The 26442-nt window shown below is 40.7% G+C and overlaps 1 protein-coding gene across 2 annotated transcripts in view; it reads left to right on the forward strand.

Moving 5' to 3' along the window:
* Akap13 (A-kinase anchoring protein 13) overlaps positions 1–26442 on the forward strand; it is a 149452-nt gene that overhangs the window by 81986 nt on the left and 41024 nt on the right. Inside the window, exons 9-13 of one of the 2 annotated variants that reach the window (XM_090321513.1) lie at positions 13058–13133; positions 15739–15875; positions 19903–20273; positions 22427–22480; positions 25116–25181. In XM_090321513.1, the coding sequence (XP_090177639.1) occupies positions 13058–13133; positions 15739–15875; positions 19903–20273; positions 22427–22480; positions 25116–25181 (704 nt within the window). Of the gene's footprint in view, positions 1–7546; positions 7783–13057; positions 13134–15738; positions 15876–19902; positions 20274–22426; positions 22481–25115; positions 25182–26442 lie in introns of those variants that run through there. The other variant, XM_090321515.1, reaches the window with a different exon arrangement.

Raw genomic sequence — 26442 nt, forward strand, 5'->3', positions numbered from 1 at the left:
TCTTAGGAAAGTGGGGTGCGATGGGTGGACTTCGATTAAGGTGGATAGACAAGGGAGAGAGTCCTAGAAACTCGTCTAAAGACAGTGAACTTTGAAATAGGAAGAACCACATCCAAGTTTTGGAGCTTTGGTGACACCAACCTTTGAAAAATAATGGAAAATGAGATTGGCCAGAATTCATAGAGCAATAAGGAATTTTTTCAGAGGATTGAAAGAAGGCTGAAGACTTTCACATCTTTTTCCTGAATTAGTAGGGCACAGATCAGACCTCTTTTCTGCTCCAAAGCCTTCTTTGGCTCCTGGGGAGAACTGAATTGGGTCTGACTTCTGAGGTGTGCACTTCTGCATATGCTTCTGTATCCTAGCTCCCTCAGCTGGGTGTCATAGCACTCCTTATGAATCCATTCATGGGACTAGACATCTTGCCCTTCCTCTATCAGACCTGGTGTTTATTAACACAGCTCCCTTCACTCATACTCTTAGTATGCCATACTTATCTCCTCTCTCCTGTTTCTTGATGTTAAAATCGCTCTAAAGGAAATTTCCTTCCTAATTACTGCAGCTAAAGATACAAAGATTACTTTGCTAACCAGGCAGTCTTGGGTTTGTGCAATTTCACTACTATTACTTTTCAGGGATCCAGAATAGCTCATGCATTTTTATCTTTTTAAGCATATTTCTTGGTACAAAACCTCTACAATACACCCTTAAATATTTGTTGCCTGGATAAACAATTTTGGCTCACATCTATTACCTTGTTACTAATTGACTATTATTACATGCTAGTGATGACAAAATCCCATTAGGAAATTCTGCTCTGTTAATGTCCACATTGTTTGCTTTACTTCATCGTTTTATAGAAGAAGCTTTGTTATTGTCATAGATGATTGTATGGAAAGGGAGCTTCTTGTTGGCCCCTTCTTTCCCTTTTGTTGCCAAAACATCCTTTGTCCATCCAGCTTGTCTACTCTGGCTACAAGCAGTTTTTTTCTATGCATTCACCCACATTGTCACTCAGGGCTTTCTCTGGTAGCTTCAAAAAGGACATTCATACCTACTGCACAGTGATAACTCCTTACTAATGGTTCTTTTTCTCTCTTAAATGTTACTGAGTTCTCCAAGGTACAATATATATAAATTTTTTTTTACCAGGTTTGTAATCCTACAATAACTCTAATAAAGGGATTTGTGAAGGTACTTCTCTTTAATGGAAATGTATCCTGAGAGAAAATTAGAGAATACTGAGTGTATTGCTTCTGAGAAAGTATAAGTTTTCACCAGTGAAATTGAATAATTGAATAGAATATTTCAATACAATATTTAGTACCCTAGCGTTTCATTAGCACTATCCTCATTTACCCCCATCTGTGAAATAATTCAACAGCAAAGCTCACTTCTTTCCTTGGCTTTTCACATCAGTTGGCGTGACTAACCATTCTTTGTATGAAATACTTGGTTCTTTTAGTTTTCTTTTCTGTCACCTCTGTGTCTTGATATCCAAGTCTGCAGGCCCAATCCCAGCGCTTCCCCTGAGGTCCAGGCTTGCACATCCGTTCATCCATTGATCCTAGCACTTCTTGGTTATCTCTGTGGTCCCTCAGATTCACTTACTATCTGTTTCTTGCTGCCACCTTGTAGGTAGTTCTTCAGGGCAGAAACCTGGTCAGTCTTATCCGTGCTCAAAGTTTTGTGAGTGGTAAATGCTCTTGAACCTTCACTTTGTTTTCTTGATCTGTACTCAACACTTGAAGCGACAGACATCTTTCCTCTAACTACCCTAACACTTCATGATGAATGTCCAAGTTTTAGTTGGTTATACAAATTATTGGATAGGAAAAATAGCAAAGGGATACAAATTAATTTCTGTTGACTCTGGAAAATATTACTAGTATGTTTAAGAGTAAGAAGTTGTGGGGGAGGATGCCCCCCTTTTACGGTTAATACTTAGGGGGGAAAGTGTTGGTTATCATTGCTTTGCTAAAATAAAAACTTGCACCTAACTGGTTTCATGAAGTTGGTAAGATTTCCACATGTGGGAAGACACCCTTGTGTCATTTCATTATGAAAGAAAACATAGGAGTTGCTTTTGTTTTCATGTATGTGGTACATGCAGTACAGGCACACCACATAATTTCTATAAACTGATGAGATATGTTGTGGTGTGCCTGTACTGCAAGTTTTTATTTTAGCAGAGCAATGATAACCAACACTTTCCAGAGTCAACAGAAATTAATTTGTATCCCTTTTTTCTCTTCTCTGTATCCCCTCTTTTCTCTTCTTTTCCCTTGATACTGGAGTTTGAATCCTGACCAACACTCTATACCACTCTAGCCACACCCCAGCTCTTTTTGCTTTCTTGTTTTCTTTTTTTTTTTTTTTTTTGCCAGTAAGTCCTGGGCTTGAGCTCAGGGCCTGAGCACTGTCCTTGGACTTTCTCAAGGCTAGAGCTCTACCACTTGAGCCTCAGCACCACTTCTGGCTTTTTTCTGTATATGTGGTACCAAGGAATCGAACCCGGGTCTTTGTGCATGCTAGGCAAGCACTTTAACCACTAGGCCAAACTCCCGGCCCCATGCTTTCTTGTTTTCTTTACTTATTTATTTATTTGTGTGTGTGTGTGTGTGTGTGTGTGTGTGTGTGTGTGTGTGCGTGCGTGTGTGCGCGCGCACACACGCGTGCACCAGTACTGGGGCCTGACCCTAGGGTCTAGATGCTGCCCCTGAGCATTTTTCACTCAAGGCTGGTGTTGTGATTTACAGCTTACTTCTGGCCTTTTGGTGGTTAATTGAAGAGTCTCATGGACATCCCTCCCTGGGCTAGCCTCACAGTGGGATTCTTAGATCTCGGCCTCTTGAGTGGCTAGTATTATAGGCATGAGTCACCACTGCCCAGCGGCGTTAATTATTTTGTAGACAGTGTCTCACATTTTGTGCCTGGACTGGTGTGGTGGTGATCCTCTCACTCACATCGCTGACTTTGCATGCTCTAGCGCTGTTCTTGAGTCACAGGTCTCACTGACTTTCTGCTGCAGCCCGCTGGGAGCTTCAGTCTTTTAGATTTGACCACTCAAGTCACTGAGATTATAGGATCAGGTACCACTGCCAGTCCCTCCTCCCTCCTTTTGTTTCACAAATCTGTTTACAAGTTTAGTGAAAATTAACATTTGTTGTGGTTGTTCTTGAGATGTATTTCTCCTAAAGAGTGCACACTTGTGAAGTGACTTTTTTGGGAGTCAGTTGTGGGGCTTGAACTCTGGACCGGGGCGCTGTCCCTGAGCTCTTTGGCTCAAGGATACTGCCCTACTCCTTGAGCCATAGCACCACTTCCTTGTAAAGTGACTGTTGTTAGATTTTTCCATCTTTGTTTTGTTCTTGCTTTATTGCTTTTGTTGTCAAATCGTTGCTGTCAGCCAAATTGCTTCACGATTTCCTCTTGGAAGGGCTGTGAAGGGTTAAAGAGAAGGAGCCACTTGTTGCTGCTTCCTGCTTTACTGTGTTTCCCTTTGGAGACCTCCAGTGCTGTCAGTTGAAATGGCAGAGGGAAAGGCAGGCCTCCCTCCCTGGACAACATCACTTAAGCTCTTCCATGGCAACATGAAAGGAAGGTCTAGGGGGAAGCCAGGTCTTTGTGGCCATTCTATAAACAAGTCGTCTCTTCTCCTTGAACATTTACTCAAGTGAAGGCTAAAATGTCCATCTATATTCTAATAAATTTTGTCGCCAACAAAAGGCTTGATACTGGGGAACATGCTATTTTCAAGTGAGATAATAGATTAATGCAAATGCCCATGAAAACTTTCCCTTCCTTCCTATTTCATGTGAAGACCAAGATTGGAAAACCTAAAAGCAGAAATAATTTCTGCACTGTTATCTTCTGTAAGTTTTGAGAGCGTATCTTTTTTTTTTTTTTTTTTGCCAGTCCTGGGGTTGAACTCAGGACCTGGGCACTGTCCTTGGACACTTTTTGCTGAAGGCTGGCGTTGTGCCTCTTGAGCCATAGTGCCACTTCCAGTTTTTTCTGTGTATGTGGTACAGAGGAATCAAACCCAGAATTTCATACATGCTAGGTGAGCCCTCTACTACCACTCAGCCACATTCCTGACCCCTCACGAGAGATTATCTTGATTCCTATTTTTCTCCTGAATCTCACTACATCCATTTATGTCAGGGAACAGAGACTTAGTGTCTGGCTGACCGTGTGTAGTATTGGAGCAAGAAAGACTTCCTATTATTATATAGCTTGAACCCTTCCATTTTCAAGTCTAAGAATCTATAGCCACAGAGTCAGGTGAACATGTCCCACATCCATCAGGGCTACATAAAGATATATCAGGGAAAAAGAGAAGGGATTTCACTCTAGTACCTTGTGTTCCCTGCGGAGACTCAATTGATCTTTGGCCAATCTGCAGTCACATGTTGCTTGTTGCTTATGTTCATTGGAGGTTTCAGGAAAAATGTTTAGTAACTAGATCCTGCCTTACCCCCCCTTAACTTATGCTCCCCCTTTCACCCTCACTTTTTTTTTTTTGGTGGAGGGGGACATCAGCATATGCTTTCCACTAGATGGCATCCTAATTCGAAACTTTTCTGTGGGACCTGAGATGGGCTTCTGTTCTTTCTGGAACCAAAGAGGCAGACCTCACAGTGTTGACCTAAAAGAACATCTAAATAATTGGTTAATGTATTTAACCTTGTAATTAATTAAAGAAAGGGGGAATTATCACCAAGCCCCTTAAAATCTGTAACTCTCAGCTCTGGTTCAGATATGAAATGATTGGTTGCTGTGTTTCAAAACCATAACAAAGTAACGGTTCGTGGTTCCAGCTGTTTTTGATAAAAACTTGGAATTGTCACATCAGCAGGAAAAGCACAGAACTGCAGACTCTGTCTTCGGGGCTGGGGTTCTGAGCAGGTCCTGAGGGAGACAGACTTTTCCCACCCAAAGTATTTGTTCTCCAAGATGAGATAGACTACACAGGGACAATTTTTCATTGTCCTCTTAATTATGCTTATGTGTGAAGAAAATATAGATTTTTTTGGTGTGTGGTACACAAAGTCAGCTGAATGTTAATCTATACTCTCAAACATGGAAGCTACTCGAGAGTTACGTTATTTTTTGAAACGCATGTCTCTCTGGTTATATGAACTTTCCCAGAACAGAGACCTTGTTTACTTCTATTTGCTTTTTCAGCAAGGGACAAAGTATCTATTCAACTGATAGAGATTATCTGCTGTAAGTCACTATTTGGATGTTAGGACAGAAAGGTTTTATGGGAATTAAAAGTATTTCTGATCCCCAGAGAAGTCCCTGGGAACTTTGGAAGCAGGAAACACTTGATTCTAATTAGGACAGGAGGGAGTGGCCATAAGGAACAGAGAATGTTGAGGACAGAGAGGAGGCAGCCTTACGCTTCATTGGAGGAGAAGGAAGAAAGCTAATATAGAAAAGTTAACACTGAAGCCTGTAAGATTTCAGTCATGTCCTAGACCACACTGTTAGGGAATCTTAGTAAATCCCTTTTCAGATTTCCATGATTTTGGATCTGTCTAATTGTTTTATTTCTCCTTTTTTTTTTTTTTTTTTTGCAACAACTCTAGTGATAAGCAACTGTATACATGTTGGCACATAGAGCCATGGTTTGTTCACTGATGGTACAGCCTGTAATGGTGTACTATCGAGGGATAGGGGAGTGGAAAGCCTTGTAGTTGGATGTAGCTGAGACTTTGATAACATTAATAGATACATAGAAGAGAACAACCTGCAATCCTTGCTGGGTTTGTTGTATTTATCTTCTTCGAGGGTAATGCCTGGCCTAAGGAAATGGAGACTCATCAGATCTTCTGTACCCCTTTATAGCTCCTAAAAAATAGCTTTCACCAGCTTTGCAATATTGATAGGAATTGAGGCACTGAATCTCTTTTCTTCCTTTCTGTTGCCATGTTTGAAATCCAATATTCACACCCTCCCTGTCTGCCTATGAATTACTCTGAACAGTTAGGAAAAATGTATGTCATTCTTTCTGGGAAGAGAAAATGCTTTTTCCCTCTTCCTCTTTTTTTCTCTCTCTTTTTGCTTTTCTTCCCAGTCATTTTCAGTCCAAGTAGAAGAGTATCTGAGGTGAGTGGATGATTCTAGATTAAATCTTCTCCTGAGGATGTAGGATAGGGTAATAGCCAGAAAGGTCCAGAAGGGTCCAGAAGGCAAATGAAATAACAGAGCCAAGCACAAGGGTCAGTTAACATGTCCTAAAAGCATTGGTGAGGAAGTCCCAACCAGTGGACTCTTCACACACACACACACTCACACACTCATATGCTCACATTTAATTGTTTATACCTTCTCTCTCATTTTGTTTAAGCCCCTCTGACTTTCTTCCCCCAGCCCCAACTCAAAGGAAAAACTTAATTCTTGGTGAGTTCTGAACATTTCCAGACATTTTCATAGCCACTTCTGGGTCCTGGAGACACAACTCTGAAATACTTGGCTAACATTTTTCTCATATGAAATCATCAGTGTGCATGTGGCAGGGAGCTATAAGTATATATATAGTTCCTTCAGTAGATTCAGTGTTCTATACGTCCTGGAATAGCTGAGTGTGTTGTACAGACTTGTGGTGTTTGGGATGACACCCCCTTTTCTTTATTAGCATACCATCCTGACATCAAAGGGCTTGCTTCTCCTCGCAATGCCTGACAGAGCCTTTTTCCTAGGGAGCTGTGTGTGTGTGGGGGGGGGGGGGGGGGAGCAGGAGGAAGCCGGTTGGAAAAGGAAGCCTTGTTTTTCTCCTCTTCGTCTGTAGATGAATCATGTTCCCACCACTGCAATTAGGTTTTCAAACCTCCAAGGCTGCGGGTGTAGAGCTGAAAGGGCAAGCAGTGACGTTCTTGAGAGAGAAGGAAAGCAGTGGGGAGGAGGCTGGGGTGGGAAGGGCTGGCCGGAGGAGGAGAGCAGCCAGAGGAGTGGTCTGTTTTTCCTTTTACTCTTAGATATTTTCAATTTAAATCAAAACCAAGCCCAGGTCCAGCTGCCTGTTGAGCAAGAGACAGACTACAGACTCATTCTTTGAAAAGCACTGCCAGCTTTTTGTCTTCTTTATTTTTATTTTTTAACAAGGAAAATTGGTCTTCCTATCTTTATTATTTTAAGGGGGAAATTTAGTGAATTTTCTCACATCATCTCTGAAATAGAATTGTTACCTTTTTTTTTTCTTTTCTTTTTTTCCTCTCGTCATCTTGGCAAAGTACATACTGGATTTTTATTGCCTGCTTTGTTTTTTTCTTTTTCCCTTACACGCGTCAACCACTATGCTTAGTCGATTTGGTCTTGAGTTTTCTTCTGGAGTTACTACTGTCAGTGATGGACGCAGTCTGTGCCTCTCCTTCTGTCAGGATCTGTACGACAGAGACCTTGGGGAATCCATTGCTTTTATTATGAATTATAAGATCATCTCAGCACTCTGAAGTTGCCACGAAGTTCTCAGTCAATTCAAGGAGTTGGATTCTGCTTGGTTTCTTTTTAAAGCTTTCTTTTCTTCCTATCTTTTTTTATTTTTTAATTTTTTGGCCCTTGAGGGTTTTCTGTGTAAAGAAATTTGGAACGCAGAGAAATTTGGACTTCTGACTTGTATGAGCACATTGGTTCCCAGGTTAACAGTGGGTTTACTTTCTGAGTTTAATTTCTCCTCTTCTGTATCTGGACAAAATGTATGAACGGCACAAGAGGCGCTACAGCCTTTGTGATATCTCCAAGGTGGACAGGACAGTGGATGTGGTGCTGCTGAAGGTAAGGGACAGGCCTCATCCTGCTTGTCTAGGCTGTTCGCTCCCTTTTAGTCCAGTAGTGCTATCCCTTGGCCTTACCTTACTGGGAGAAAGTCTGAGAAAAGCTGGGCCAGCGGTCATGGTTAGAGGGCAAGGGGGTGACCTGAAGGTCCTTTAAAGCAACATCTGAATGGGGATAGTGAGTGTTTGAGAATAAGCAGTGAACCCCCAATGTGTTTTTACTTTTAAGTGAAGTCTGGTGTTCAGGGGAATGACGTACTTTTGAAAATCACAGACGAAATGACCTTCAGACTGGCTCTTTCATATAGTCTCTGTCTCTGTCATCCCTGCCCTTTCTCCTTCCCCATCTGTCTGTTGGTGTCTCTTTCTCAGTGAGTTTTTCTGCTTTGTCTCTCTCTCCCTGCTGGCCTTTCTGAGTTGTTCCACTGCTGTCTCTCCCTCACTGTCTCAGGGACTACATATATTTCTTTAGGAAGGGTTTTCTGTAAAGCTGTTCATTAATGTGCCGTAGCTGCCCTCTGGCTTGTTTGGCTGCTTTTCAGGTATCCCATCAGACTGTGGATAGCTAGATTTGTTTGTTTTCTCAGCATTAGCCATGTTGGGTGTGTGAGCAGGATGGGGGTGGGAAAGCTGGATAGCCAATAGCTCAGGGAAGACATCCTTGCCTCTAAAATTAGTCTGAACTTCTCTAGTCAGGAAGGTGGGAGTCTGGGAATGTTGGACAGCTCATGGAGCACTTTTTGGAAGTTCAGTGGTTTTTCTGGCAGAGGCAGTGGAAATTGGAATCCAACCAAGTGCTTCACAAATGCCCAAAGAACCTGTGTCTAGACTTGGTGAGGGGTGATTCCAGGCAGAGTTTCATATATTGCCTGGGTCAAGGATTCATTGGAGGATGAGACTTCCTCAGTTTTTTTAAAAATTATTTGATTTTTTTTTGGGGGGGGGGAGGGTATGGAGACAGTACTATAGCTTGAACACAAGGAGTCACACTTGCTAAGCAGGAGCTCTACCACTTGTTCCACGCCTCCAGCCTTTTCCTACAGGGTCTCACATCCCAACGTTTATATCTGGGCTGTCTTTAGACTGTGATCCTCCTGCGTGTGCCTCCCACACAGCTAGGATTACAGCTAAAGTCCATTTGTTCTTTGAGAATAGAGGAATGGCTCTCTCAGTGTTTTTTCAAGTCAGACTGACCTTGACCTACAATCTGATTTTCAACTCCCAAGTAACTGAGATGGCAAGCGTTAACTATCCCTTTAAGCTTTTCTTTTGCAGTAGGGTCTTGTTAGGTATCCCGGGTTGTATTCAAACTCATGATCCTTCTACCTTAGCTTCCCAAGTGCTGAGATGACAGTCCAGTGTTGCCATGCCCAGTGACTTTCTTCTTTCTTTTCTCTGGTTGAGTCAGGCCAAAAAATGGTTTGTGAAGGCTGGGTGCTCCCTTCCATGCTGGATGAGGTAGGAGGGAGAGGAGGGGTGGCTTGTGGTGGAAGTTGAGAAGATCTGCTCCATAGCAACTCTCCAATGGCTATCTGACTTGCCCAGCCTGGGCAGTACTAGGTTCCCTCACCAGACTGACTCAGACGCCGACTTTCATGTCCTCATGGTGGGTTTTCCTTTCCTTTTGTTGAGTCTTGCAGCGTGGGCTTTGTCTCCTGAGACAGTGGCAGAGGAAGTGAGTATTGGCAGTGGCTGCCAAATCTTGGGGTCACCATGAGCTGTTATTAGGTTGTTGGCTTAGACATAAACAGTAGCAGCAGCACGTGGAAGGCATGGTTTCAGTTATCACAACAGGTTTTAGTCGTGATGGCAAGGAATGAAAAGTCACCTGGATGGTTGTGACGTTTCTGCTGAGGTCACTTTGATTACCCCATGCTCTGCGTACATACTGGTAACTCATCAGAAATATGGGTGTTGAGTGCTGCACTGCCTATAATCTAGTGTCCACGACCAGTCAGCGGACAAAGGAAAGTGAGTGACAGTGTTTGTTTATTAGCCAAACAATCAGTAGTATGGTTTTGTGACTTAGCCTCTCCCAGTGGTATGCATGTTTTCTATCATTAAGCTAAGCTCCTAGCCCTTGAGTTCCACATTTCCAACTACTTGTTAATAATGATAATAATAATAATCTTTGAACAATCTTAGGTTAGAATCTACGTTTCTCTACCCACACTTAGTCAATATCCAGTTCTAAGGACAAAGTCTAAACAAGGGGCTCATAACCCTCATCTTATCTAGTCCTTAAGGACAAAGTCTAAACAGGGCTCATAGCCCTCATCTTCATCTTTCTTAGAACCTCAGATTACTAGCAGTTTTACATTTCTGCTAAACATCAGAATCCCTTGCCAAGCCTGGTTTCAGAACTGACTAGCAGTATTGGCACTACACCTCTCCAGCTTATCAGCTGGGATTACATTTTGGGAAAGTCGCTTGAAAGTACACCCTCTTCCAGTTAGAGTACTTGCTGTCTTTTACTTGCATGTGCAAGATTCAGATGCGTTACTGTGTGTGTGCCCTGTGTCTGGCTGATGGGAAAATGTTTCCAGTGGAGCGGCATGGGGTGATGTTGAAGGTGGGTTAGTGGTCTGTGAACGAGAAAGAGACAGGAGTCCTCGATGAAAAGAATGGAGGCTAGGGGTGCATTCAGAGGGGGATTTGTCATCCACTTTGTATCTCTGAAGCAGCTTACTTAACCAGCAAGCACAATATTCTCCACACGTGAACATGATAGGCTTAGTGTTGCCGATACACAGGATGTGGTTGAAAATGCTGATACATGTTTTGACATTCTTTCTGCACACATTGCAGCATGGAAGTTTGTCCTCTGGCTAATGGCACTGGCTAGCACTGGTAGCATCTGGCTCAGGTTACTAGCTCTGACTTTGGCTAGTGGGCAGCATCATAACTTTTTTCAGACAAGTTTGCATATCTGGAACTGCTAGACTCTTTAAAATTGTGATAAAATATATACAGTATAGTTCAGCTTTTAAACCATTTTTCAGCATACAGTTGAGTGGGACCAAAGTACCTTTGCATTTTTGTGTAACCATCACCAACAGCCTTCTCCATATTCTTTCCACATGCCCAAACTGAAAATCTGCACCTCTTAAACAATAATTCCCCATTTTCCCCCTCCTCCTGGCCTCTTGGCAACCACCATCTCTTTTTTTGTCTCTGATTTTTTACTACTCTAGGTGCCTCATACAGTGAAGCCATACAATATTTGTCCTTTGGTGGTTGTCTTTTGTAACTTATCTTCAGAGTTCATCAAAGTCAGAGCATGTGTCGAGCTAAATAATACTCCATTTTAAGCATATGCCACTTTTTATTTATCCACTCATCTGTTGATGAAAGCTTGGGCTGTTGTAACTGTTGACTGTTGTGAATAGTGCTGCTATGATGTTTGGTATATGAATCCATGCTTTCAGGTCTTGTGGGTATATTCTTGAAGCAGATTTGCTGCATCATAAGGTAATTATATACTTAATTCTCAAGAACTAGTCACAGTTTTTGCCACATAGCTGGTACCATTTTACATTCCTGTGAATAGTACAAAAGGCTTCCAAGTTTGCTACATTCTCACTGGAAAATGTTATTTCCACACTTAAAGAAAATGACAACAAGCTGGGCATCAGTGGTTCACGCCTACAATCCTAGCTGCTCAGGAGGCTGAGATCTGAGGATCACAGTTCGAAGCCAATCTAGACCAGAAAGTCCCTGAGGCTCTTATCTCTAATTAACCACAAGAAAACTTTGAGCCACAGCTCAAAGTAGAACATTAGCCTTCAGTGAAAAAGTTCAGGGATAGCTCCCATAACTGACTGACCTTTCTCACCCCCATCCCCCTAAAAAAAAACTTCAGTGGGTTTGAAGTGATGTCTTATAGTGGTTTTTATTTGCATTTCCCTAATACACACTCCTGTGTGATGTCTGTAAGTCAGTAGGTATGAGTTTCTAAGCTATTCATGTTTTCAAATGTGTGCTGTCTCCCATGACTGCCATTGAAGAGCATGTATTCTGTGTGATGCTGTGTCTTGGCGCTTCCATGCTTTATTACCTGTTACCTCAAGACAAGTGGACCTAGACCAAGATTTCTTCTCAAGACTCTATACCCTCATTTAGCCTTCTGTAAGACATGTTGGCATCTCATATTCACCATAGAGTTCATTTTCCTCCTCTCTGGCTCTCATATACTCACTAATTGTCATCACTCTTACTTCTGTAGATTCCGACCTTTGCCCTAGTTGTACACATGCATGCTGATCTCCAGTGGATCATTCTCCAACTCAATCTAATAGGTCTGTCTTTGGATGCCCTCTGCTCCCTTCCTCCTTAATACCCCATTTTATCTCCCCACTTCCAGAATTATTTTTCAAGTATAGTAGTCACTCTCTTGCTTTTAGGATTGGCAGATACTGCTGTAGGTAGAAGGTAAAACCTACCTTCATTGTAGCCATATAACTTTTCTTAGTTTATGTTTTAGAACTTCATTGGACTTTCTAGGCTTCTGAACCCCATCTGAAGTATGCATTTATGTGTATGCTCTCTGATGAGGTTAGACAATGACATTGTCAATGAATCTTTCTTGGAGATGTTGAGTATACTTTGCTAGACTTACTCAATTTAATGAGAGTATTAACATGCTTAACAATTACTGTTAAGACAAAATAAAGAATAAAAAGACACTTGTCAGGGTAGGTAAGGAGTATCATATTAAAGCAGGAGTAAATATCAGATCGTAACTTTCTTTTTGAATCTTGTATAACTATTACTTTCATCCAGTTATTTTACCTCCTTTGGCCTCAGTTTTTTTTTTGCAGGGGGTTGGAGAGGGAAGAGTCTTGTAAAGGAATATGGATATAGCCCTTAGGGTCCAAGCCATTTTTAATTTTCCTCTAGAACCACTGAGGATAATTGTTATTAGTTATTAAGAGAAATTTCATTTTAATTTTATTTTGTCAGTCTAGATAATTCTAGTCTAGATAGTCCTGATCTCATATCTTTTACTGTTAGAGAAATTTATTTCACAATAATATATTTTAACTTACAAACTAGGACATCAAATATGTGTTTTAATATTTGATTATTTTTGTATGTTAACTTTACCACTGGACTGCATATCTTTCCCTGTTGCACATCGTCAGCCTTCTCAGAGAGCTTTGAAGTATTAAAGAGAAAGGAGGCAGTACGTAATTTCAGACTTAATGACATTTTTTCACATTACTTCACTGTCTAAAGTGATGTTTTGGTTTTTTTTTTTTTCCTTCTCCTTCTAGATCAATCGAGAAAGCTGGTGTTCCATAGCGCCGTGCTCCGGTGCATCTTCACTCTTGGCTTCTGCACAGAGTCCAGGTGAGCAGAAATTTTCCCTGTCCATTTTTCTAATTGGCTTGACCAGCTGGATCTAAAATACCTTGTTTCCTGGAAACTGATGGTTTGATTTGGAGATCTGCCCTTCTGGAGCACACTACACAGGAGTCAGAGAAAGGGATAGGTATGATCTGGGTTTGTAAGCATTTGTTTTCACAATTGAAGATAAGCACAAGAATAGTTTCTTTCATTTTACTTTAGTAGTAACAGACTTCATATGTGGCTCAAATTTTTTAAATTGTCTTTTAATAGTTATACAGAGAGATTATATATGTGGCTTTATAATTTATTAATCATCTGTAAAGGTATCTGGTGCTCTGTTTAAATGGTACAGGTTTTTTAATCTGGCAAAATTATCCAAATGCATGTTAAGGACTAAGCATCATTATTTGGTAAATAACTATTATAATTCAAAGCACAGATGACTAGTGAACATCTTCAAAAGTGATGGTTCTACTGCGTTTAAAGTGCTAAAATAGGCCATGTCCCCACCAGTGCCTGCCTTCAGGTTTTTGCCTTCTGCGCTTTTTTTTTTGTGGTCATGGGGCTTGAACTCTGGGTCTGGGCGCTGTCCCTGAGCCCTTTAGCTCAAAGCTGTTGCCCTACTCCTTGAGCCTCAATGCCACTTCCTGTTTTCTGGTGATTAATTGGAGAGTCTCATGATCTTTAGTGCCTGGCTGGCTTTGAATTGTGATCCTCAGATCTCAGCATCCTGAGTAGCTAGGTGACGTGAACCACCACACCTGGCTGCCTTCTACATTTTTAAAGAATCACACATTAAAGATTAATAAAACCCAACTTCATTAAGCATATGTGTTACATACCTGTTACATGCTGAGGAACAGAGTTCTGGTTACTATATATAACAAAGTATTATTGTCAGTACAGATCTTTGGGAGGTTATAATCATCCCATTTCTCTCATAGGGAAACGGAGACCTACACAAGATTAAATTACTTCTTGGCCTAGGATCTTTGTCCTAACAAGTCAGGCCTGGCAGTGAGGCTTTATGCCTTAGCTACTCAGAAGGTAGAGATAGGAGAGTCACTGTTTGAGGCTAAAACAGCCCCAAACAGGCAAAAGTTAATGAGACCCCAAAATGTTAGGTGTGGTGATACGGTAACCCAATAGTCAATCTCATCTGCATGATATAGTTTCTCCTTCTCCCAGACTCCTCTGTGGTCTCTTGTACTGGTTTAGATTTACTTTTGGGACGAGATATTTCTATCATGGCTGAATTTGTGAGACTAGCTTAGTAGGAATTGGACGTGGTCTGCTAGGCTGCCAGCTGGACAGCTAGCTGCTCAGTGGTTGCTGTGACAGCCTTTTCTGTTTTTGGCCAGCCTCCCTGTTTTCCTCTCAGCCACAGAATGAAGCTTTTGATTTTTTCCAAGTAGGAAAGGGGAAAGAATAGAAAAATCACAAATCTACCAACTCCGTCTAGTTAATAAATACTCTGTATAGTCTGGGGGATAAAGACAATCTAGGATACCATACATTTCTTTCCATTTTTCAAAGGTCAAGACTGTTTCCATTGAACTAACAGTTGGGAATTTTTTTTTTTTTAAGTGGATGATATTCAGGTTAATCCACTGGTCCTACCTCATTTCCTATGGCATTCTGTATATGATTCCATGATGGCATTATCTCTTAATATGTTCATTTCAACCCCAGGATTTTAAATCATGCACATGCAACATATAACACATACTGAACACCTCTTTTTGTTGAAAAATATTTCTATACCTAGCCAAATGCAGATGATGGGTTTTTTTAGTCAGTCGTGGGGCTTGGGTGCTGTCCCTTAGCTCTTCAGGTCAAGGTTACTGCTCTACCACTTGAGCCACAGTACCACTTCTGGTTTTCTGGTGGTTCATTGAAGGTAAGAATGTCACGGATTTTAGTGTCCAAGCTGGCTTTGAACCGTGATCTTCAGATCTCGGTCCCCTGAGAAGCTAGGATTATGGGTGTGAGCCACGAATGCATGGCAGATGATGCATTTTTCTACTGTGGTATATTGCTCTTCCAATGTTAGTATCTATTTAGGGATTGAAAAAATGTCCACTATTTCCTTCATTTCTCAATAGAACTAGAACCTCTATGTTTAATGCACTGATTGGGCCTTTTTAAAAAAATCTATCCAGTGTTCCATATCACTACTTTTTGTGACTGTGTCACTTTGGACTTTGTATCATTAATTTTAAAAAGTAATAAGTTTCTAATAACAGCTAAAACCTCAAAACAGAAATTGGCCACCAATCACCTTTCATAATTTTCTATAAATCAAAAGACAAAACTCTTAATTATCAGAAAGAAAGCATTCCCATTTGGGTAGAATATAGTTCCAAACCATCATTTTGTCTTTCTCTGCATTAAAAACTCATGAGTATCTTATTGAAATAGCACATCTGAAAACCTTTAATTTGGCTATGTTCTTTCTAACTTCCTTTTTTTTTTTTTTAAAGAAAAAGAAGGGAAAGAAAGGGGAGAGAGGAAAAAAGGCAAGAGAGAGAAGAGTATTATGACCTTGTGTGAAAAGAAAGTGAACTTTTAAAAAAGTGTTGATTGCATAAATTTTCTTTCCCAGAGTGTGAGAACTTCTTGGCTGTTGGGCTAGGTGGGGAGTGTGCTTCACAACAAGCTGTACTTCAGAGGGAATCTGGGAGTGACCCTGACCTCTTCCATTCACCCAGCGATGAGATGGACAGCATTATCTTCTCAAAGGTTTGGCAGCGCCTCCTTTATTCTTCTTCCTTGACTGTCATGTACTCAGTTGGCATCCCTTAACTCTTTTCCCAAGGCAGCTTGATTTCCCTTATATGTGTAGCTAGCCATGTAGTTTGCATTTGCAATCAAGAATGTGTAAGAATGGACTTTTTAAAGAAAGAAACCACAGATTGCTAGGGCTTAAATGAGAGGCATTGGCAAAATTTATTTTCTGCAACATCATGACTGGTTCCTGAAGTTCTAAAGCTTCCATTGAAGTTTAAGTCAAGGAAGTTCCTTTAGAATGAAGTTCCTTTAAGTCAGATGACAGTGAAACACTTCAGTGGGCAGGAAGGGACCGCAGCTCAGACTCAATGATGTCATGTGTATAAACTAACCAGAGAGTCATTTCTGATTAATGTGTTGGGGCCTGAAGCATACTGCTGAGCCTGGTGATATCATTGCTTTCCATCCAACCTGCTTAATTGGAACTTTCTAGATCTCTGCTCAGAAACCCAAGCTTCTAGTGAAAGCCCCATACATGTGAATCAGCTCATGTATCCATATAATTTGAGGCAAAGGAAATAGAGGACAGGGACCTGGGCTTCCTTTGGCTTTGTGTGTTTCTCCTCGAAGCAAGTTCTGTTTTGTCTCCTAAGATGAATAGAGGGCTTTCCCACAGGCAAGCCTGTAGATTGTACTTATTTATGCGCCACAAGTGGTTTTCTTAATAGCAAGGGGTAGAAGGGGCAGAGACGTTGTGGCAGCTGTGAAGACTCTTCCTGTGGATTTTCTGATGACATTGAAGAAGTGGGGAGAGCAGTTGTATTAGTGGGTGATTACGTTGTCCAAGGGACTGGGTCGTCATCCAGTGTTTAGAACGGAAGGTGTGGGGATGATGGCATGAGGTTGTAGAGCTGTGGTCTGGAGCACTGAAGCCTCTGTGAGTGAGCCAAGTGTTCTTTCCCTAGTCTTCATCTTCCCTCTGCGCCTTGCTCTTTGTCTCCATTGTTTCCCCATAGTTGCTCAGGCAACCTGGGGTTGTCTGAAGTGAAATATTCACACATAAGAAAGATCTTCCCTTCTCTGAGGTTAACTTGGCAATGTGTGTGTTTGTTCATTTTTAAATCTTAGAATATTGGGTGGTGATTTGCACTGAGCCTTTGAGGTTTTACTTGTGAGGACATCTATTCTTCCCGAGGGTATATGTAGCGTTGTGAAGACACACCTCTCTACAAACATTGCTTTTAACTGAGAAGAACAGATTAGATCGGGCCTTTCTAGATACCTGATTTAAACTTAAGAGGGCTCTTCATAATGGGTGATGGGTACCTGGAGAGTTATTAAACATATTTATGTTTGAAAGTCATAATGGCATTAAGAAAGTCATCCTCATAAAGAAAATACTTGTTTGCTTACTTCTGAGGTGTCTTTGCAGACTGCTAATTATTTCTGGTCACTAATTGAAAGGTTTGTCTACCTAAGAAAAAGTACAATTTTCTGTATTTTACTCAAATGTGCCAAATACACTTGTACCTACATTTCCTAAAAGAGGGCCTCGGGACAGCCAGGCAGCCCAAGGCACTTCTGCCCCTTAATGGGTGTAGGAGGGAGCAGCTTTCCTTAGTATTTGCACTCTACTAAAGTAGTGGGTGGTGGAAGGGCTCTGTAATCAATGTTCTCTCTAGCATTTAACCAAAACAAAACAACCTGAAGGGCTTGCTACTTTGGAAAGGAAAAAAAGAAACAAGACTAACAGTGGCAGAGTGCATAGTACACACAGGGCACCACAATACATTTCTTCTATGCTGGGTTTATTTCCTTGTCTTGGAACCTTGACAGGCGTAAGGTTTTATCTGCCTCGTATCTTTGAGGATAGTAGATGCTGTTATCAGTAAAAATTACTGGGTGCCCGAGTAAAGAGCTTGAGATTTGCACCGCGGCTTGACTTTAAAATCTGTTGACGTTTTGTTTCTTCTGTTGCTACCCTCTCACAGTCTCCTGAATGCCTGTAATTTATATTGAAGCACAGGCTATTAGCGGCTTTCTTAAAATTCTTCTACATATGCCATCCGCCCATGCATGTGCTACACAGTAACAGAATGTTAGTACCAGTTGTGTTTCTTTCTTCTCAGGCCTGCCCCTCCTTTCCCCCATTCTCTTTAAATATAATTAATAATAATAATAATAATAATTGGCAGGGGAGCCATTGCAACATCCTTTTCTGTGAACTACCAGTGAAGCATGAGGTCACTTCCTGCAGCCATTTGTTTAACTTCAGCCTGACAGAGTATTCTTTTTTTTAAACAGCAGCTGCTTCTCGTGAACTTTTCCCCTTCGTCTTGTTTGTGCTCCCTCTGGTAAATGTGACTGTATAGTAGACGCTATGAGCAGTCTTTATTCTTAAGAACATTTTCTAAGGTCTTTCTTTTCCGTAGATTAGCACCATAAAATAATTTTTTTTTTAAGTGAATCACTCACTAAGGAAAGAAGCAGTAAGTAGTCACATGCCAACCACTCTGATCAGGCCCTTCAGGTTCTTACATAAACTCTTGCACAGTAGTGCATTCAATAATTGTGGTATGTGTTAGGGGCTTAAAGTGTGAGCATTTTCCCAACATGCACAGGAGGCCCTGTGTATGATATCAGTAATAAGTGCTTGGTGAGTAAATGAATGAAATTTAAGGGCTAGTGTTATCTCATTGTTGGCTTCTCTGCCGGTTTCTGGTGCTTGCTGCACTCCTTGGGTTGCCCAGATCTCTTTTTCACTTGTCACATGATGTTTGCCCACAAATTTCTTTGTTTTCGGTCTCATTTCTCTTATGAGGAGATCCACTCACATTTGGTCTGGGCCCATGACTTCATCTTAACCGATTATATCTACAAAGACCTATTTCCAAATAAGGTCTCCTAGAGAGAGGGACACATATTTTGAGGAGAGGACCTCGACCCCATAGAGTGAGAAAGCTAAGACATTGTAGAATTGTCCTCTGAAGTTTTATTTATGACCATTGACACTTTTCTTCTCTGGAGGGCAACGCTGTGAATAGTAATCTTTTAGGGTGGCTACTCCAGTCCTTTGGTGACATAAAAAGAACAGTCAATAATTGTATTTAAAAGTAGTACCTACCTGGGGCCGGGAGTTTGGCCTAGTGGTTAAAGTGCTTGCCTAGCATGCATGGAGACCCGGGTTCGATTCCTCGGTACCACATACATAGAAAAAAGCTGGAAGTGGTGCTGAGGCTCAAGTGGTAGAGCTCTAGCCTTGAGAAAGTCCAAGGACAGTGCTCAGGCCCTGAGCTCAAGCCCAGGACTGGCAAAAAAAAAAAAATAAATAAATAAATATAAAAACCTTAAATTAAAAAAAAAAAGTAGTACCTACCACTCTTCATAGTTTATTTGGTGAACCATCATATTGTGTGTATTTGGTGACAGGCTACTAGGACCAACGTTCATACTAGGGTCTACAGATTGGTCAGGAAAGAACATTGTTACTTTATGAAAGACTTCATTACCAGTGAATTGAGAAATGCTAGCTTTTTCCCATTTAGAAACTGTGGGAGAATTTAGGTGGGATCATAAGTTGTTGAGCATTTTTCAAAAGGGTACTTAAAAATATCCATGTGCTTGGCTTTGGAATATTAGGGTCACTGTATCATATTTGTACTTGCATAAGCTACTTTGTTTCAGTTAAAACCTTTCCAAAAAAATCAAGAGTAGTGTAATAGGAATTTAGTTTCATATGGCAAAACCCTCTTCCCCACCCCCCCCACCAGACTAATCATAGCTTCCTTTGTTTCAGGTGATGGTTTCCTCTAGAAGAAAAATAAGATATGCCTTCTAAAATAGCACCTCCAATAAGATAACAGGCCATTGTCATTCCTTGTGTTGTCTTATACTAGAGTCCAAAGGGGTGATCTGAATCTCAGCTTGAATTCCAGCTATTGCTCTTGCCCATCTTAGACCCTTTTGGCTTAGTCTGGAATAACTGAGGGTATCTGCTTGCTTCTGCAGTTTCAGCCAGATGTGCTTTCTCCCATTGCAGCCTGAGGAGGAACAGTTGGTCTGTGATACCACGGGCTCCAGTTCTTCCACGGATGACACAGCTTCTCTGGATCGACATTCTCCTCATGGCAGTGATGGGTCCCTCCCCCAGGCTTCAAAACTCAGCAAACCCAGGGATCACCAAAGCCCCAATGGCTTCTACAGCCCAGGGATGGGGATGGAGGGTCGAGAGAGTGAGAATGAGCCTACTGGCTCCGGTGAGGCGGAAGAGGAGGAGATGGACAGCATCACAGAAGTTCCTGCCAGCTGCTCCATTCTGAGGAGCTCCATGCGCTCCCTGTCCCCTTTCCGGAGGCACAGCTGGGGTCCTGGGAAGAATGCTGCCAGCGATGCAGAAATGAACCAGCGCAGGTGAGACACATTCATTTAACATCTCTGTGCTTCCTTTTGAGGTGTTCCTTACTTGGCACTGTTGTTGGTAAAAAGATTTTAAGAGAAGAAATAATATAGGTCTTGAAATTAGAAAGAAGTCTGTTCAGTCTCCAACTCTGTGACTTGTATGTGATAGTATAGGCTTTGGGTGAGTTACCTGACCACCCTTGAGCTTAGTTTTCTCATCTGCAAATTCCTGCCTTCCCATACATTTGTAATAATTAAGCATGACTGTTAGATAGTGACTATTTAATCCATGGTACTATTTATTCCTGCTAGAATAATTATTGAAATCCATGACTATGGGAGGGGGAATAGTTTCATGTCAGTTTTTAAATTAAGAAATAAATATGAAGTCTTAACAGTCTTAACACATCTAAGAATTCAAAGTGTGTTTTGAGAAGTAAGCTGTTTCTGATGAAGAAAGTTTTGTTAAGTCTAAATTGTTGACATTTATTTCTCAAAAGAGCTTAAGACTCACAGTGGACCACAAAAATGTTGGTATTTTCTCACATGTCCTACAGTCTTGAGAACTTTTACAAATATGGCCCCGCCCTCAGGCCTTCATTTTGGCAGCAAGAATTGAATTTACTTTCTGATCACTGACTGCCCAGATGAACTTAGGCACGTAGTGTTAACTGTAGAGGTCTGCTAATATCTTTGATGGTAGACTTATTCCAGAGCTGCTTCCATAAGGAGAGGTAGCTCAAAGAATATGTGATCCAGTCCAGTTTGCTCACTCATGTATCAGCCAGTATATACTGAGTGTGAGGCACTGTTCTAGGTTCTGGAGATGGAGATCAACAAGACAAATGCTATGTCATGGAGCTGGCCCACAACACTACACTACACTTTCCTAAGTTGCTAATTTTTCAGACTCCTTTTTGATACATTATAAGACTAGTGCAAATAATTTACATTATTTACTCATGGTTAGTACTCTGGTCTTAGTCAAATTCTTTTCCTACAACCCTGTATCATTTTGTGGCACAAGTATTGTTTTGTTTTTGTTTTTGTGTTTTTTTAAGCAGTGTTATTTTGCCATGTTGTCTTATAGACATTTGAAATCCTAGGTTATATTAAAACCAAGTCCTATAGGATTTTTGGCCCAGTTTTATACATGTTGCTTTTTTTTTTTTTTAAAGCAGTCGCAGTAATAGAAAATAGAAATACAAGTCAGGTGTTGGTAGCTCATGCCTGTAATCCTAGCTACTCAGGAGGCTGGGATCTGAGCATTTTGGTTCACAGCTGGCCCAGGCAGGAAAGTCTGTGTCACTCTTATATCTAATGAACCACCAGAAAACCAGAAGTGGAGTTGTGGCTCAAAGTGGCAGAGCCTTGAGTGAAAAAGCTTAGAGACAGCACCCAGGCACTGAGTTCAAGCACGACTGATCAAAATTCTCTTCCTGAATAAGGGAAACTTCAGGATAGGACACCCTTGTTTTAGATGATGAACAACAAACAGCTGGAGGGAAGGAGAGCTTATTTTATGTGTTAATTTGGTTTGGTGGCACTAGTGCTTCAACTAAGGGTTATGCTCACTCTGAGCGTTGGCTGGCACTCTATTCTTCTATTTCTTTTTATTTTTATTTTTTTGCCAGTCCTGAGGCTTGAACTCAGGGCCTGAGCACTATCCTTGGGTTTTCTCAAGGCTAGAGCACTACCACTCGAGCCACAGCACCACTTCCAGCTTTTTTCTATATATATGGCACTGAGGCACCGAGGCATTGAACCCGGGTCTTCGTGCATGCTAGGCAAGCACTCTACCACTAGGCCAAACTCCTGGCCCCCATTCTTCTATTTCTTGTACAGTGTAACCTAGATTTCAGAGTCTGAGGAAAACCTTTTAAAGTTTTGAATGGCATTTTTTTCTAATCCTATTAAGTTAATAAATTCCACAACTTGCACATTGGATTAGCTCTTTGGAGCAAGGAGGGATCAATGTGGTCCTCCACAGAGGTTATTTTGATTCTGATTACTCTTGTCATTTCACATTCCTTCCACCTCTCTCCTCCTGTGCTGTTTGTCTTTGGGAATTGTTTCTCCTCCATTAAGGTGTCTGTATGGGTCATACATTTAAATCGCATTTTGTTTCACTGGCATCACTGACCTCTTCCACCATTCATTTTCAGTTCAGTGCGTGTTCTTGGGGATGTGGTCAGAAGACCGCCCATTCATAGAAGAAGGTACAGAGTTCACGAAATCATGGACTAACACGTTGCCTCTGAGCATATACTAACAGTCATCTCCTTCTGCTTACCACGATTGGACGATCTAATTTTAAGCAATGTTTCTCACTTGGGCTAACAAAACATAGGCGCTTGTTAATTGCTTGTGGTTATATCCATTCCAGATGAAATAGTTTCTTTAAAGCTTTTTGTTTTATCTTTTAAATTAAAGAAAATATTTTTTCTAGTATTTATTTGTTTGGATAACTTTTGACAGTAGCCTCTCTCCCAACTTTTTCTAGGAGAATTTGAGACCTTTTTTCATGTTGTACCTATGGAAACCAACCCCCCTTCCATCTTCCCCTCCTTCCTTATTTTTCTCCCTCCCCTTATCTCCTTTCCCTACCCTTCACTTACACTGTCTTCGTTTTCCTTCCTTCATCATTCTCTCCCCCACCAATAATAAATAGAATTACAAAGGTTCTAAAGTATTTTTAACACGATAGAAGGTATTACCAACCAGGCCACCTGGCAGTTTCCATTCTCTCATTTTTTGTTGTTGTTGAGTTTTTGTTTGTTTGTTTCAGTACTGGGGTTTACACTTAAGGCCTCATGCTTACCAGGCAAGCTCTCTATCACTTGAGCTGTTCTAGCCCGTCTATTCCATTATTGGGTCATTTCACAAAGCAACTAAGAAGTATGAGCTAATTTCAGTCTTTGAATTAATTATAATTTGTTAGGTTAAGAATGTTGAAGCTAAAAACAAGCTATTTATAAGCTGGTAGGTTTTATCTAGTCTAACAATATTGATTTGCTTTACATTTTCCAAATGTAGGGTTCCATCTTGTTGAGAAGCCATTAGTGAAGTGTTTCTGTGTTATGTTTACTGAAAATACAAAATGTAATAATACAAAATGTAAACTTTTATTACAATTCTATACTTCTCGTAGTAAGAGATATTTGTGATGAAGTATTTGTACCCCTTAGCTGAATCTTGTACAGAAGCAAGAAACAGTGAGCTTTGATCTTTCTGCTTCATCTTTATCAAGTGGATATTTGCTTTTAGGCCCTATTTTAGGTCAAAAAAGTTGAGCTTAAATTCAGATAATTTCATGGGTCTCAGATGATAGCGATTTTAGTGATGTTGTTCTAGAGGAGGACATGATGTTAAAACACCTTTTTCAGTAGAAGGTCTGTAAAGCCTTTCAAGTTACTTGCCAGTGTTTCTTTGTTATGAACTTACTAAAAACTTGTACTTGGTGATAAGTTGCTAGATTTATTCCAAGTTAGTGTATATGTACAAGTGTAATAAACAATTCCACTTAAATTAAGATGAGTAAAACATTTCTTGTAGAAAGACCATGGTGTGTAATTTAACAGTTTATCAGCTGGGTGCTGGTGGCTCGTGCCTGTAATCCTTAGCTACTCAGGAGGCTGAGATCTGAGGATCACAATTCAAAGCCAGTCCAAGCAGAAAAGTCTGTGAGACTGTTACCTCCAGTTAACTGCTAGAAAACCAGAAATGGAGCTGTGGCTTAAGTGGTAGAGCACTAGCCTTGAGCAAAAGAGCCCAGGGATAGTGCCCAGGCCTTGAGATCAAGCTCCACAGCTGAGCAAAAGAATAAAAATGTTTTTAAAATGGAAACATCCTAACAAGTATTAAAGTAGGAATTTTCTTTAATGTGGAACTTAGTGAATTTCAAAACCAAAGCAACATTCTGTGTCACTCCTCCCCTCTCCCCCAGCTGAAGAACTAAACACTTGGCATGGTCTGAATTGTGAGGGGAGTTAGCTGTGAAGAGAAGGGGCAGACTTAGACTATTTGGTCACTTCCTGGGTCCTTGGGAAAGCTGTTCCTGTCTGTCTGTATGTCATTCTTCATTTTAACTTTCTTCACGGTTTTCCACATCAATTTTGTTCTTTAAACTGGCTCTATTTATTTAGTCTTTCCAGCTGCTAAATTTTCTTTTGCTACTATACTGGCATAATCAAGGGAGTAGATGATCAAATGGATTTTTTTAATCGTGAAAAAATAGGTGTAAATTTAAAATAAATATTAGCACAGTGCCACAGAATTCGAAGGAATTCTTATTATTACAATACAAGGGAATGCCACCATGGCTACATGCTTTATTAATAGCAGAATTTTGACTGAGAATCCTATAGGATTTTAAGATTTAAGATTGTCTTGTTTAATTGATCCATAATGGATATTTAACAAATGCAGAAAACTGGCCATTCAGGGAGCCCACACTAGTATAGGCTTAAGTTATGGCAAGGTCATTTTTGCCAAGATGTAAATGTATTAAATGTCTTAGTAGTGGGGTTTGAAACACCTCTCTGGAAATTTCTAAGGAGGAAGCTACGGTGGGATAGGGTCTCTGCCAAGGGACCACTAGTTGGAATTCTTGAGTTTCAAGTTGGCCTGGCAGTAACTCCCATAGTGTTTTCCAAAACATCATCTAGATAGACATCAATAGAACTGTTTTAACTTTTCCATGGTTCTTACTCTCAATTCTCTATGTCAGTCCAAGGTTTGGGATGATTAAATAAATCTGTCTCTTAACTGTGTCCTTTCTTTTAAACCAAATAATTCCACACTTGTGTCCCCTTTTCTCCCTCCATTTCTGTTTCTGCCTTTGATGTCATCTAGTATGAGCTGGTGTCCCTCTGGTGTGCAATATTCTGCTGTCCTGAGTGCTGACTTTAATTACAGAAGGTATAGTATCATTACCTATCTAGCCACCAAACGGGGAACCATGAAGTATGGCATCTGGCTTTTGGCTTGGAGCTGGCTTCTCTGAGCTGGCATGCTTATGAGTAGCTGCTTTGTCTGAGCACGGTATTCTGTTGCCTTCCCTGTGTGCTTCACCAACCCCAGGCCACACAGTATGGCTTGTGCAACTTGTTTGTCTCAAGTAGCTGTACGGTTGATGTTTTACTTGTCTCTTTGGGATAGTAGACCAACTTTTCTTTCTTTTTAGTCTTTCCAATTCAAAGATTCTTAGAAAAACAATGAGAGAAGCAAGGTAACTAATAAGATGCATTAATGTCATTTTACATCGAATGTTAAATGATTTATTATTACCGAATGTTAAATGAATGAATTGAACATAGTAAAAAGCAAAAGAAAACAAATAGACACACTGATTTCTGTCACATTATTAATCTGCCGGTGTGCTTAGATTTCTGATTTCAGAGATCCGCATTATTGTTTCATGGTCTCTCAGCTAAGCGGCCAGCTTAATTACTAAAACATTTTTAGGGGAAACATAGATTTGGTTTTCTCAAGCTTTTCAAATAGTTCACAACAGAAAATTCTTCTCTTCTTATCCCTGCTATTGAATTTGAGTTTTAGACATTTCATTATAGTGAGTCATGGTTTCTATTGTCATTTTGAAATAAGAAAAACAAATTTGTTGTATAACTTATCTAGTAGAGAAAATAAAAAAGCATATGGCTTTAGCTCATAAGTAATTGATGAAACGAAAAGAATATTAAATAGCAACCCTTCTGGGCTGGCCTGTATGATTTTAATTATAGCCATTAACTCATTAACTGAATAGCTTCTTCCCCCCCCCTCAATGAAAGTAACTAAATAGCTTTAGTATACCATCAAGTACATTCCAATGAGTTCTCTTTTGCTTTAGTTATTTTTCAAATAGTCTTGCTTTTTGCCCAGGCCCAGCCTCAGACCACCATCCTCTTAGCCAAGGGGCCTTTAAATGTGTGCCACCATTCTTGACCTGTTGAGTGGAGTTAGGATTCCTTTTTCCTCAAGCTGGCCTCAGCCCTGACCCTCTTGATCTCTACTTTCCCAAGTAGCTAGTGCTGACTGGCTTGCAACACTACCCCTAGCTTCTAGCTATTCCTTGACTGAGGACGTGGACACCCACAACTGTTTCTAAGGCCTTGCTTATTTTACAGGCATTGCCACTGCAGTTCAAACATGAATAATTCTGGTTAGCCACCCCAGGAAG

This window comes from Megascapheus bottae, chromosome 30 (assembly GCF_031878675.1).
Source record: "Megascapheus bottae isolate mThoBot1 chromosome 30, mThoBot2.hap1, whole genome shotgun sequence".
Taxonomy (NCBI): Eukaryota; Metazoa; Chordata; class Mammalia; order Rodentia; family Geomyidae; genus Megascapheus; species Megascapheus bottae.